General features: G+C 24.7%; 1 protein-coding gene across 1 annotated transcript in view; it reads left to right on the top strand.

Moving 5' to 3' along the window:
• The window catches only part of LOC117168317, a 55,136-nt gene that overhangs the window by 37,306 nt on the left and 3,967 nt on the right, over positions 1-13,863 (top strand). The window contains exons 4-5 of the mRNA XM_033353889.1: positions 8,152-8,392; positions 8,471-8,561. Coding sequence (XP_033209780.1) covers positions 8,152-8,392; positions 8,471-8,561 — 332 coding nt within the window. The remainder of the gene's footprint in view (positions 1-8,151; positions 8,393-8,470; positions 8,562-13,863) is intronic.

The following is a 13,863-nucleotide window of genomic DNA, read 5'->3' as shown; positions in this document are numbered from 1 at the left end:
TGTAAAATTTCACTCTGTCGGTTTTCATAAAATCTTCACGTATTGAGACCCACTGAGTCAGAAAAAACGATTTTTACGAAGGTGTTTGTCTGTCTGTAGTCTGTATTCCCTAAGTGCGATAACTGTCAAAAAAATTGATCAGATTGGATTCTGCTTTGGCACACTTTTTTAAGGCCTAAAAAGAAAGAACAAGTTCGCGAACCAGCTATTTTGGATCAAAATTCATAAAGTGAGCACGTTTTCAAGATTTTTAAGACCACATTTTTTCAAGATTTCAAAATTGTATGAACGGTTATTCATAGTGCTCAGAATCACAAATAATTCATCCTAATGTCTTTTTTCTATAAAACGAAAATCATTAGAGTTAGAGCATTTTCAAAATAAAAAAAAAAAAAAACTAAAATGAACATTTCAAGCCAAACAACCCATTCCATGAAAAAAAGTCAAGAGAAGAAAAACGTCGATTTTTTAAAGCCCTGAAATATGGTCATAACAACTTTTTTGATTTGGTCGAAAAGTTGAAAATTCAAAATTTCATCGTACCTCAACTTTATGAAACCACATTTTTTCAGGATTTCAAAATTCTATGAACGGTTATTTATCGTACTTAGAAACATAAAAAATTTATCCTAATGACTTTTTTCTGTAAAAAGTAAATTATCAGAGTTAGAGCATTTTCAAAATCCAAAAAAAAAAAACTAAAATAAACATTTTAAACCAAACAACGCATGCTATGAAAAAAGTCAAGAGAAGAAAATCTTTGATTTTTGAAAGCCCTACAAGATTATCATAACAACTTCTCTCATTTGGTCGAAAAGTTGAAAATTCAAAATTTCATCATACCAAAAATCTTTAAAGCCACATTTTTTCAAGATTTTAAAATTCTATGTGCTGCTATTTATAATATTCAGAAACTCAAATAATTTATTCTTATGAATTTTTTCTATTAAAAGAAAATTACCAGAATTAGAGCATTTTTAAAATCCAAAAAAACAAACTAAAATGAACATTTTAAGCCAAACAACGCATGGTATGAACAAAAGTCAAGAGAAAAAAACGTTAATTTTTGAAAGCCCTACAAAATGATCATAACAAATTTTTTTATTTTGTCGAAAATTTAGAATTTTACCTTACAAAAAATAATGAAAAATCCAAAGTCCGTTTTTTGGTCAAACTATGCAAAATACGAAAAAATTAAATAAACTAAAATTACGCGCCCTAAAAAGATCTATACATTTTAACAATAACTTTTCGATAGGACGCGTAGTTTTTGTTTTTAGTCGTAAAAAAAAAATATTAAAAATTAAAAATTAAAAAAAAAATTTTGGACTAACGACATAAGCTACAATAAAAAACTAGTTTATCCAAAAAAAAGGCTACAAATGTTTATTATTACTGTTTTATAGGATGCGCAGTTTTTGTTTATTCGTAAATGAATCAAACTAAAAAGATTAATTTTTTGACAAACAACGCAAGCTATGAAAAAAATAAATAGACTCATTCAAGTTTTTCATGAATAATTTTTTAGAGGACACTTAGTTTTTTCTTTAATCGTAAGATATAACCTTTAAAGTAAAAAAATAAAATTATTTTAATACATTTTCTTAAATAAATATTTTTTGTAAAACGACACAAGGTTTGCACTAAAATTAAAAGATAAAAGTTGTTCACGCAAGAAGATCTATAAATTTGTTATTAATCATTTTTAAATAGGACGAGTAGATTTTCTTTTAATCGTAAAAAACAAGATTGAAAATAAAAAGAATTACATTTTTAGAATAAATTTTTGGAAAAAGGACACGAAAGACGAAACAAATTTTAAAAAAAAGTTTCTTTATCCAAAAATATCTAGAAGTTTGTTATAAAATCTTAGATCTTAGATTTGTGTAAAATTTGACGCCCCCCAGTTTTTGTCAAATGTCCACGTTTTGAGACCCCCTGAATCCGAAAAACAGGCTTTTACGAATGTGTCTGTCTGTCTGTATGTATGTATGTATGTATGTATGTATGTCTGTGAACACGATAACTTTTGAAAAAAGTAATCTATTAGATTGCCCTTTGGTACACTCGTTTAGTGTCCTAAACTAAAGGTCAAGTTCGTTAGCCAGCCATTTTGGATGAAAATTCAAAAAGTGGGCACATTTTGAATATTTTTGAGACCACTTTTTTAAAAATTCAAAAATTCTCTGTATGGTTATTCATAGTATTCAAAAAATTTAACAATGTATCCTAATGACTTTTTTCGAAATATCAAAAATTACTAGAGTTAGAGCATTTTCAAAATCCAAAAAAAAACAAACTAAAATGAACAATTTGGGCCAAACAACGCATGATACGAAAAAAAAGTCTGGAGAAGAAAAACATTGCTTTTTGAAAGCCCTACAAGATTATGGTAACAACTTTTTCAGTTTGGTCAAAAAGTTGAAAATTCCATATTTAATCGTACAAAAAAATTTTGAAACCACATTTTTTCAAGATGTAAAAATTCTATGCACGGTTGTTCATAATACTTCAAAACTTAAACAATTTATCCGTCTGACTTTTTTCTATAAAAAGAAAATTGTCCGAGTTAGAGCATTTTCAAAATCGAAAAAAAAACTGAAATGAACCTTATAAGCCAAACAACGCATGATATGAAAAAAAAGCAAAGAGAAGAAAAACTTTGCTTTTGACAGCCCTACAAGACTACGATAACAACTTTTTTAATTTGGTCGAAAAGTTGAACATTCCATATTTGATCGTACCAAAAATAATGAAAAATTCAAAAATTACATTTTTTGATCAAACTATGCAAGATACGAAAAAAATGAAAAAGGTCAAATTGCGCGCCCTGGAAAGAACTACAAATTTATAAGGAATCACTTTTCGATATAAGCTACGAAAAAAATGAGACAAAAATTGTTCATCCAAAAAAGATCTATAGTTTTTGATAGGACAGTTAATTTTTGGTTTAGTTATAACAAATAATATTCTAAATAAAAATATTTAATTTGTTTGTAAAAAGGGCACAAGGTATGAACTTAAATTACCAGGCAAAAGTAGTTCGCCTAAAAAGATCTATAAATTTATTATTAATCATTTTTTTCGATTGGACGAGTAGATCTTCTTTTAATTGTAAAACGTAAGATAAAAAATGCAAAAATTAACTTTTTGGAAAAAGCACAGAAAAGACGAAAGAGTACATAGGCTCCTATATAGGGCCCTATATAGGTTTCTGTATTAGACCCTATGCAGATGCGCAGTAGTTTTTATTTAATCGTCAAAAACAACATTAAAAATAAAAAATTATAAAAACAAGGAAATAAGAATTAGTATGATTCAATTTTTATGCATATTATGAATTTTAATGATATACATTTATTGAAAGGATGCATGTTCCAGGGCAGCTTAGAATACAATTTAAAGAAAAATAAGAAACAAATACAAAATTAATCATGATAAATACAATTTGCTTTTTATTTTGCAATTTTTTAATAAGTAATCCCAGGCAGAGTTACATACAAAAATGTATTATAATTGATATAAAAGTGTTGTGTATAATGTAGAAAAGTTTAAATGTTGGACAAAATCGAGTGCGAAGCACGAGATACGTGATGAGAATGTGTTCGTTAAAGCTAAAAGAGCTTTAACAAAAGGGACTTCAAAATCACAAAATTACAGTTGTCGGTCCGTTCACCTTTGATTTTAAAAGGTCTGTGCCCGAATGCTGAAGAAATGCAAAGACCAAGTGCGGAGTGAGATTGCCATCAGTCGCGTGCCGTAGGTGCGCTCAAACTCTCTTTTAACGAAAGAGAATTCACAATTACAGAATTACAGTGGTGGATGTTTTGAGTCTTAATTTAAAAATGTTTGCACAAGAATGTGCGAAAATATAAAGACCGAGCGCGTAGCGCGAGGTAAATACATAATCGAGCGCGAGATAAATGTACTCGCGTAAATTATAAGCCATCTAGGAAGAAAAAAAGTAAGAAATAATCGAGAAAAAACAATTATTTCACTTCATATGATATACTTACGTTCAAAAGTAAACAAAAATCAATAAAATTTAAGAAAAAAATTTGCTCTATATTACTTTTTCACTCACTAAGTGCACACTGGGTGTTTCAGACCCCACGATTTTTTACTTCCACTTTCAGCGGCTGCGGCTAGTAGACTGACGCCATAGATCAGGGACTCAGCCACCCACAATGCACTTTAAGGTTTAAAATTTGTATGTTTTTGTTGAATTGTCAATTAAAGTCTTTTTGGATGAAAATTCAACTCTTTTTTTTAAATTTTGTAATATTTTTTTATTCAAAAATTCACCTGTTTCAGTATAATTTTCATTTTTCTTGGACAAAAATGCAACTGTTTGTTTGAACATAATAATCTTGTTAAAAAGTCGTACTTTTTTGGTTAAAAATTCAAATATTTAACAGAAAATTAACTTACTGTTTACAATTCTTATTTTGGTGTTGGAAAGTGAACTGGAATCTTCTTTGAATAAAAATTTAACTATTTTTTAAAGATTTTTTTCAATTCATCTGTTTCAGACGAAATTTAATCTTTCTAGAATAAAAATGCAACTGTTCGGTTGAAAATTCAATTTTTTTTAATAGTTGTCTTTTTTATTTTAAAATTAATATGCTTTAGCAGAAATTACATCATTTTGGGATGAAGAAGCAACTGTTTGGTTGAAAGTTAAACTATTTATATAAAAAATCTTACTTTTTGGTTGAAAATTTGATTTTTTTCTTTAAAATTTAAATTTCGTAAATAATTTATATTTTGATGTTGAAAAATAAAGTAAAATCTTTTTTAGATTTAAGTTCAACTTTAAACAAAATATTTTTCGTTTTCTATTAAAAATTCTTAAGTTTTAGTGCACATTTCATCTTTCTTGGATAGAAATGCCCCTATTTTGTTAAAAATTCGTCCTTTTTGGTTGCAAAAATTTGTCTTTTTGGATTGAAAATTGAATTTTTTCGTAGAAACTTATTTTTTGTTAAAAAAAAATAATATTTTGATTTAAAAAAGTCAACTGCATTCTTTTTTGGATGGAAATTCAACTATTTAAAAAAATTTTTTAATAAAAATGTATCTTTTAGAAGAGAAGCTTCATGTCTTTGGGATAAAATGCAACTATTTTGTAGAGAACCCAACTTTTTTTTTCAAAGGTCTCCTTTTTTGGTTAAAAATTCGTCTTTTTAGATTGAAAATTTAATTTATTTCTGAGAAACTTATTTCTTGTTTACAAATTCATACTTTGATCGTGAAAAGTCAACTAAAATATTTTTTATCAGAAAATCGAACTATTTTTTTTTAAATTTATCTTTTTGTTTTGAAAATTCATCTGTTTAACTATTTGGTTAAATCTCTTCAAATGAAAATTTATCTGTCGATTTTGATTTAAAACTGATCATTTTTAGTTCAAAATTCAATCATTTGGATGAAAATTTGTCTTTTTTAATTGAAAATTCAACTATTTCCTTTAAAATCCACATATTTTGTTAAAAAATCGTTTGTGGTTTGTAAAAAATTATCTTTTTCTTTGCAATTTAATCTTCTTGTTTAAAAATTCAAGTAATCCAGTTCAATATTTATCATTTTATTTGAAAATTTATCTTTTAGGTTGGAAATGAAATTACTTGTTTAAAGTTCAACTATATGTTTAAAAAATTTGGTTTGATTGAATATTAATTATTTTTATTGAAAATTCATCTTTGCTTGAAAATGTAACTACTTTGTTCAAAATCAATGTTTTTAACTAAAGTATTTAACTTACATAACATTTAGAATTTAAACTCAATAAGAAAATCCATCTATATTTTTGGGTAAAAGTTCGTTTTTTTATTGAAAAGGCTACTATTATATTTTTGTTTCGGAATTCATCTCGTTTTGTTACAAATTCTATTATTTGGTTGGAAATTTAATTATTTCTTTGAAAATGCATTCATTGTTGAAAAGTCATAATTTTTATCCAAAGTTCTATTACTTTGTCCAAAATTCTTTTTTTTTAGTTGAAGGTTCATCTCTTTGGTAGAAAATTGAAGTATTTTGATGAAAATTCGTTTTATGTTTGTTTAATAATACATTTTTTAATCTGATAATTAAACTATTCCATTTTTGGTTAAAAATTCAACTTCTTTGTAGATAATTCGTCCTTTTGGCTTAAAAATTAAATCATTTTGTTGAAAATTAACGCATTTTGTTCAAAATTCATCTTTTTCGGAGAATATTAATTGTTTTGGTTGAAACTTTTAACAGCATTGTTTAAAATTAATTTTTTTGCTACATTTTTTTATCTGAAAGTTTAATTATTCCATGTTTGGTTCTAACTTTATCCTGTACATTTAATAAATTGGAAATTCGTCATTTGTTATAGAAAATTAATCTTCTTGTTCAAAAATTCATCTTTTTTGTATTAAAATTGAATAATTTTATTTCAAATTCGTTTTTTATGTTCAAAGTTGATTTTTCTTATCAGTGTTTTTATCTAAAAATTTAAATATCTTATTTTGTTTTAAAGCTTTAGCCTTTATATTGTATAAGTTATTCAACTAGTTGGTAGAAAATTCATGTATTTTGTTGAAATGTCGTACTTTTGGGTAAAAAATTAATCTTGTTTATTGAAAATTTAACTATTTGGTAGAAAGTTCATATATTTTGTTAAAAAGTCGTCTTTCTTGTTTGAAAATTCAATTATTTGATTAAAAATTGGTGTTTTCTGGGCGAATTTAACTACTCTTAATTTTAATAGGTATGCACTATCAGATTTCTCGTTAAGAATTAATCTTTTTTTGGTTCAAAATTCAAGTACTTGGTTGAAAGTGAAACTACTTCAAAATTATTTTTTTTATTTTTTGTAAGATAGATATTTTCATTTGAGAATTAATTCCTTTGTTACAAAAAGTAACTTATTTTTTCACAATTTTTTGTTGTTAAATATGAATGTGTTTAACTGAAAATTTATCTTTTCCACTTTATTAATTCAGTTGAAAATTCATGTGTTTTTTGTAAATCGTCTTTATTGGTTGAAAAATATTTTTTTTTGTTTGTTAAATGTTCATTTTTCTCGTAAAGAACTATTCGATTAAAAATTCATTTTTGTTCTTTAAAGATTCATAATTTCAGTTGAGAAATTGACTTTTTTAGGTCAAAAATTGTACTGTTTTGTGAAAATTCCTTTGTTTTGTTGAAAATTAATGGTTTTAACTGAAAATGTAAGTGTTCTAATTTTGGTTAAGTATTAACCTTCTGAAGTTGAAAATTCAACTATAATTGGTTAGAACTTCATGTATTTTGTTGAAAATTTAACTTTTTTTGGTAGATAATTAATCTTATTGATTAAAAATTATTTTTTGGGTGAATTTTAATTTTTTTGTTGAAAATTGAACACTTTTGTTACAAAGTAATTCTTTTTGGATAAAAATTCAACTATTTAACTATATGAACAATTTTATTATAAAGTCATTCTTTTTGGATACAAATTCAACTGTTTAGTTGAAAATTTATATTTTGGGGTTGGAAATTCAACTATATTTTTCTACAAAGTTCGTTTTTCTTTATCGTTAAAAATTAATCTTTTAAACTGAAAATGAAACTGTTCCACTTTTTTCCACTTTAGAAAACTTTAGTTGATGTAAAATCAACAATTTTGTCATGAGTCATCCTTCTCGGATGAAAATTGAATTATTTGTTTGGGAATGAACTATTGTATTTTAAATTAATATTGTCGGGGTAAAAATTAAACAATTGCGTTGAAATTTTTTTCTTTCTTGATTGAAGCATCTTTCTGGCTTGGAAACGTAACTTTTTTGTTGAAAATTAGTTATTGGTTGCAAATTCATCAGCTTGGTATTTTGTCAAAAAGTGTTTGTTTTTTTAGGGTAAAAATTATTTTATTTTCAATATAAAATATAACTTTTACTCTTTTTGTTTAAAACTTATCTTTTTCACCTGAAATTTCAACTATTATGTTGAAAATTCATGTTTTTTTTATTTAATGCAATACTTTTACTTGAACAGATCAAATTTCTGCTGGTCTTTTCTCCAAGTTGTACATCATATTTTTTGTAAATAAGGTCACAATCAGAAATAAATTTGAAAAATAATTTGATAGATTGAACTGGTAAATTTTTAATCCATATAATCTATTCGATGAAATTGCAGCTGAATTGAGTGAATCGACGAGGCTCAGTAGAGCCAGGAGTTCCTTCAAGAGTGATTTTCAAAGAGATCAAAAGGAAGAAGAAATTCTCGACTCGGAATCTAGTGATAAGGGAATAGAGGGTAGTACAGAGGAGAGCAGTATCTCTCCTTCTGTTGCGGACATTGCAATCATCACTGGAAGTTGTCTGGCCAGTCTTGCACTTCTCAGCACAGTAGCGACAGTAGGATTTATTATGTACAGGTAATAAATTTTCCCTCCTCTATCTCATTCAGCAATTATTTTAATTAATTATAATTCGCTTGGCATTTTTCTTGTCAGGAAGAGGTATCTGAACCCACCACAAAGCCTAAACAGCGACAAGTGCAGCAATCCTGACAGCTCTGGTTACATTGACGATTCTACTATTAGGGTAAATAACTAAATCAATCAATAAAAAAAATAATAATATATTATAAATATTAATATATTTATAAATTATATAAATATAAATATATTTACAGATTATATAAATATATAATAATAAAGTAACTAACTAAATAACTGCTTAAGGCTGGTTAAAATCCAGAATTCCTGCCTTACCGACACCGAGGCTGTTTCACAGCTTAAGTGGTTCGTGTTCATGCTAAAATGAAACCTCACAGTATTTTCCCGGTTTCTCTATTTTATAAATAATTGCTCCTTTTTCCTTGTTTTTAAAGAATATCCCCTTTTATCGTTTTTCGCTCAAATGTGAACTGAATTAATGGAACCCATTAAGAAAATCCAAACGTTTTCGGCTGACAGATAATTATTTTTTATTAAAAAGTCTACTAATTATATTTTAGGTTCAAAACTCATCTCTTTTGGTTAAAATTCCCCTATTCGGATGATAATTTAATTATTACTGAAAATTCAACTATTTTGCGAAAAAGGCGTCTTTTAATATCGAAAAATCCACTAATTTCTTAAAAGTTTAATTATTCGAATTAAATATTCATAATTTTAGTTGAAAATTCATCCCTTTGGTTACGAATTTGTATTTTTTTTAATAGAAAATTAATTTTTCTATCTGAAAATTTAACTTTTAAATTTTTGGTTGAGAACTGATATTTTTTAATTTAAAATTCAAATATTTGATGACACTTCATATTTAAAAAAATTTTAAAGTCAAAAGTTTCGCTATAAATTCATCTTTTTGGTTGAATATTCACTCGAACTATTTTGCTGAAAACTCGTTTTTTTCGGTTAAGAATTAATTTTTTTAGTTGAAAATTTTAATATCCCATTCTTTATTAAAAATACAATTCTTTGGTTGAAAATTCAACTATTTTGCGAAAAAGGCGTCTTTTACTATCGAAAAATCTACTACTTTTTTAAAAATTTAAGTATTCGAATTAAATATTTATAATTTTAGTTGATAATTCATCCCTTTGGTTACGAATTTGTATTTTTGTTTAAATAGAAAATTAATTTTTTATCTAAAAATTTAACTTTTAAATTTTTGGTTCGGAACTGATATTTTTTAATTTAAAATTCCAATATTTGTTTGAAAGTTGATATTTTTTAAACTCAATAGTCAAATATTTCGCTATAAATTCATCTTTTTGGTTGAATATTCAAGTATTCCAGTTAAATATTCATCATTTTAGTACGAAATTCATATGTTTCATTGAAAAATAAATTTTCGGTTTAGAGTTAAACTACTTTATTCGATATTCATTTTTTTAGCTGAAAATTCATGCATTTTTGTTCGAAAATTCAACTACTTGGTTGAAAGTTGAACCGCTCTTTTAAAAATTCATTTTTTGGTCGAATATTTAACTATTTTGTTGAAAATTCGTTTTTTTTATTTTAAAAATTATGTTAGAAATTTATTTTGTTTTGTTGAAAGCTTGTTTTTTTCAGTTGAGAATAATTTTTTTAGCCGAAAATATTAATATTCCATTTTTCATTAAAAATTCAATTCTTTGGTTGAAAATTCAACTATTTTGTTAAAAAGTCACCTTTTTTGTCGAAAAATCGACTACTTAGTTAAAATTCATCTATTTCAGTTGAGGATTCATCATTTTAGTTGAAAATTCATCGCTTTGTTTACAAATTTCTATTTTTTTTTTTGGTGGAAAATTAATTTTTTTTATCTGAACATTTAACTATTAAACTTTTTGTTGAATTCTAATATATTGTAATTCAAAATTCAACCGTTTGGTTGAAAATTGATATTTTTTAAATTTGAAAACTCATGTATTTTGTCAAAAATGAGTATTTTGACCGAAAATGAATCTTATTGTTTGAAAGTTGAACCGTTCTTTTAAAAATTCATTGCTTGGTCGAATATTGAACTATTTTGTTGAAAATTCGTTTTTTTTTCTCGTTACAAATTTTGTTCGAAATTTCTTTTTTTTTTGTAAAAAATAACTTTTCTTAACTAAATATTTAGCTGTTTATATTTTTTTCCTCAAAATTGATCGTTTCAGTTAAAAATTTATCTATTTGGTTGATAATTCATTTTTTTCGCTTAAGAATTAATTTTTTAGCCGAAAATTTTAATACTTCATTCTTCATTAAAAATTCAATTCTTTGGTTGAAAATTCAACTATTTTGTTAAAAAATCCTCTTTTTGTCGACAAATCCACTACTTGGTTAAAATTACTCTATTACAGTTGACGACTCATCATTTTAGTTGAAAATTCATCACTTTTTTTACGTATTTGTATTTTTTTATAGAAAATTAATTTTTTTAATCTGAACATTCAACTAATAAATCTTTTGATGAAGTCTAATATATTTTAATTAAAAGTTCAACCGTTTGGTTGAAAATTGATATTTTTTTTATTTTAAAACTCATGTATTTTGTTGAGAATGAGCATTTTGACCGAAAATGAATCTTATTGGTTGAAAATTCAACAGTTTTGTTGGAAACCTCTTTTTTTGGTAAAAAAACAAAATTCTCTTAATTAAAAATTTAACCATTTCATTTTTTGCTCAAAATTAATCTTTTTGTTAAAAATTCAAACTGTTTGGATGAAAATTGAACTATTTTGTTGAAAACTCGTTTTTTTCGGTTGAGAATTATTATTTTTATTCAAAAATGTTAATATTCCATTTTTTACTAAAAATTCAAATCTTTGGTTGAAAAATCATGTATTTTGTCGAAAAATAATCTTTCTTCGTAAAAAAATTAATCTTCTTGGTTGAATATTTAATTTCTTAGTTCGGAATTCACTTTATCACTTGAAGATTTAACTATTTTGTTGAAAATTAATTTTTCTTGCTCTGAAAATTTTACTATTCCATTTTTAGCTAAAAATTCATCATTTTCAGTTAAATATAAATATATATACATTAAACTATTTTTTTAAATTAATTCTTGTAACTCAATATAACTATTGCATTTTTTGTTGAAAATTGATCTTTTTGAGTTGAACTCATCTTTTTTTTATAATTCGCATATTTTGTAAAAAATAAGTCTTTTTTGATAGAAAATCAATCTGTTTGGAGAAAAATTAAACTGCTTGGATTAAAGTTGAACTGCTTTGATCAAATTTTAATTTATTGGTCGATGATTTAACTCTTTTGCTGAAAATTTTTTTTTTTTTTGTTAAAAATTAATTTCTTGCATTGAAAAATTAATTATTCTACTTTGGGTGAAAGTTAATGATTTTTAGTTAAAATTAAACTATTTGGTTGAAAATGTATGTATTTTGATAAAGTTTGTATTTTTGGTATTTTATTTTGTTTGTTTGTTAAAGTTTAAATTATTTTGTTGAAAAATTCTTTTTTTTTTACCTTAAAATATTCATTTTTTGAATCGGAAATTAAAGTTTTCCATTTTTTCTTGAATATCTATTGTTTTTTGTTACAAATTTAACTATTTGATTGAAAATTAATGATTTTTTTTCAAATAATATTTTTGGGTTTACAAGTTAAACTGTTTTGTAGAAAATTTTTCTTTTTTTTTGTTTGCTTGAAAATTCAATTGTTTTGTTAAGAATTCGTCTTTTTATAATGAAAATTCTATCATTTTGGTAAAAAATTCAAGTGTTTGGTTGAAAATGAACATTTTTTTGTGAAATTTCAACTGTTTGCAAAGAATTTAAATATTTGGCTTGCAAATACAACAATGTGATTGAAATTTTTCACTGTAAAATTGTTTTTATTTAGAAAATTCAACTCTTTTGTTGATCATTCATATTTTCGGGTTGAAAATACAACTGTTTTGTTGAAAATTAATTATTTTAGTTGAATTAAAATGTTTTTGATGATGAAAATTTATTTTATTATTGAAGATTGGAAATTTGTATTTTATTATTTGAAAACTAATCTTTTTTACCTACAATTTTAACTATTTGATTGAGAATACATTTTGATATGTTCAAAATTCAGCTGGTTAAAAATTAAATTGTTTTACCAAAAATTCGGCTTTCTTGTGTAAAAAATTTGTCTTATGAGTTTAAAACTCAACCGTCATCTAATAAATTTATCCTTTTGGTTTAAAAATTGAACTGTTTGATTGTTAATTCATCGCTTTTGATTGAAAATCCAACTATTTGGTTGTAAATGTAACTGTTTGGTTGATAATTAATTTTTGTTTTGAAAATTCGACTATTTAGCAAAAAAATCATTGTTTTTGGTTTAAAATTGCTCTCTTCGAGTGTAAAGTCAACTCCTTGTTAAATAATTTGTCTTTTTAGTTCGAAAATTCAACTATTTTGTTGAAACTGCAATATATTTCTACTTCAAATGTGCTCAAACAGCTCAAATTTTCAGCTGTGAAGTATGTAATATTTTCGAAACTTAGCACGGACACAAACCACTTGAATTTTCAAACGCTGTCGATGTCGTTAAGGTCGGGATTCAGAATTAGAGTCGGCCTAACTCGTCTAGTGGCTTTAAAATTAAATAAAAATTATATCCTATATATAAAAACTCGTAAACTCCATTAGTTGCACATGAAGAAGAGTTTCTTACATGGTGAACTTTTTCTTCATTCACGTGGTTAATGGTGACCTCTTTTTTAAACCTATAAAATTAATCGAACTAAAAACTATATTTCTACTTTTATCGATCGTCGATAATTATTTCGCTTTGTGTCCGTTTATTTTCACTTGCAATAATATCTGTTATTTTGTAATAAATTATTATTATGCATAATATTTACATTTTTTTCTCATGATTCTTAAATTGTTACATTAAATTATTGAAGATACTTTTCACCAAAATGTGGAATCACTTAACAGTTTTTATATATAGGATTCTCACTATTCTCAGTCTAAATTAATTCCCCATTCTTAATATATTAATATACTTAAAATCTATTTTATTTCAAACTTTGAATTTTTTAATATTCTGCCTTATCATAATATCTGAGCTATATTATTTTTAAATTTTACGTAAGTGTGTCATTAAAAAAATATTTTTTTCACGTTTTAGTTATAATAAAATTTTAATGATTTTTATACTTGCAAATTATAAATTTTAATAATAGTATGTTATACACGCTAATAACTTTTTCTAATAATATTATATTAATATTTCATATTTTAAAATTATTTACAACTTTAAAATTAAATATAATATTAATCAATTTTTAATTAGCTTATTTAATATTACATGAATAATTATTTAAGGTTTATATTAAGGGCATGTGACACAGCTAAATACCTATATTACCGACCTCACTTTTTCAGTTCACTGAATGTTTTTTTAAACCTAAGAACTTTTTTTATAAATAA

The sequence above is a fragment of the Belonocnema kinseyi genome, chromosome 2, assembly GCF_010883055.1.
Source record: "Belonocnema kinseyi isolate 2016_QV_RU_SX_M_011 chromosome 2, B_treatae_v1, whole genome shotgun sequence".
NCBI classification, from domain to species: Eukaryota; Metazoa; Arthropoda; class Insecta; order Hymenoptera; family Cynipidae; genus Belonocnema; species Belonocnema kinseyi.
The sequence above is the reverse complement of the archived record's forward strand: the minus strand, read 5'-3'. Positions and strand labels throughout refer to the sequence as shown.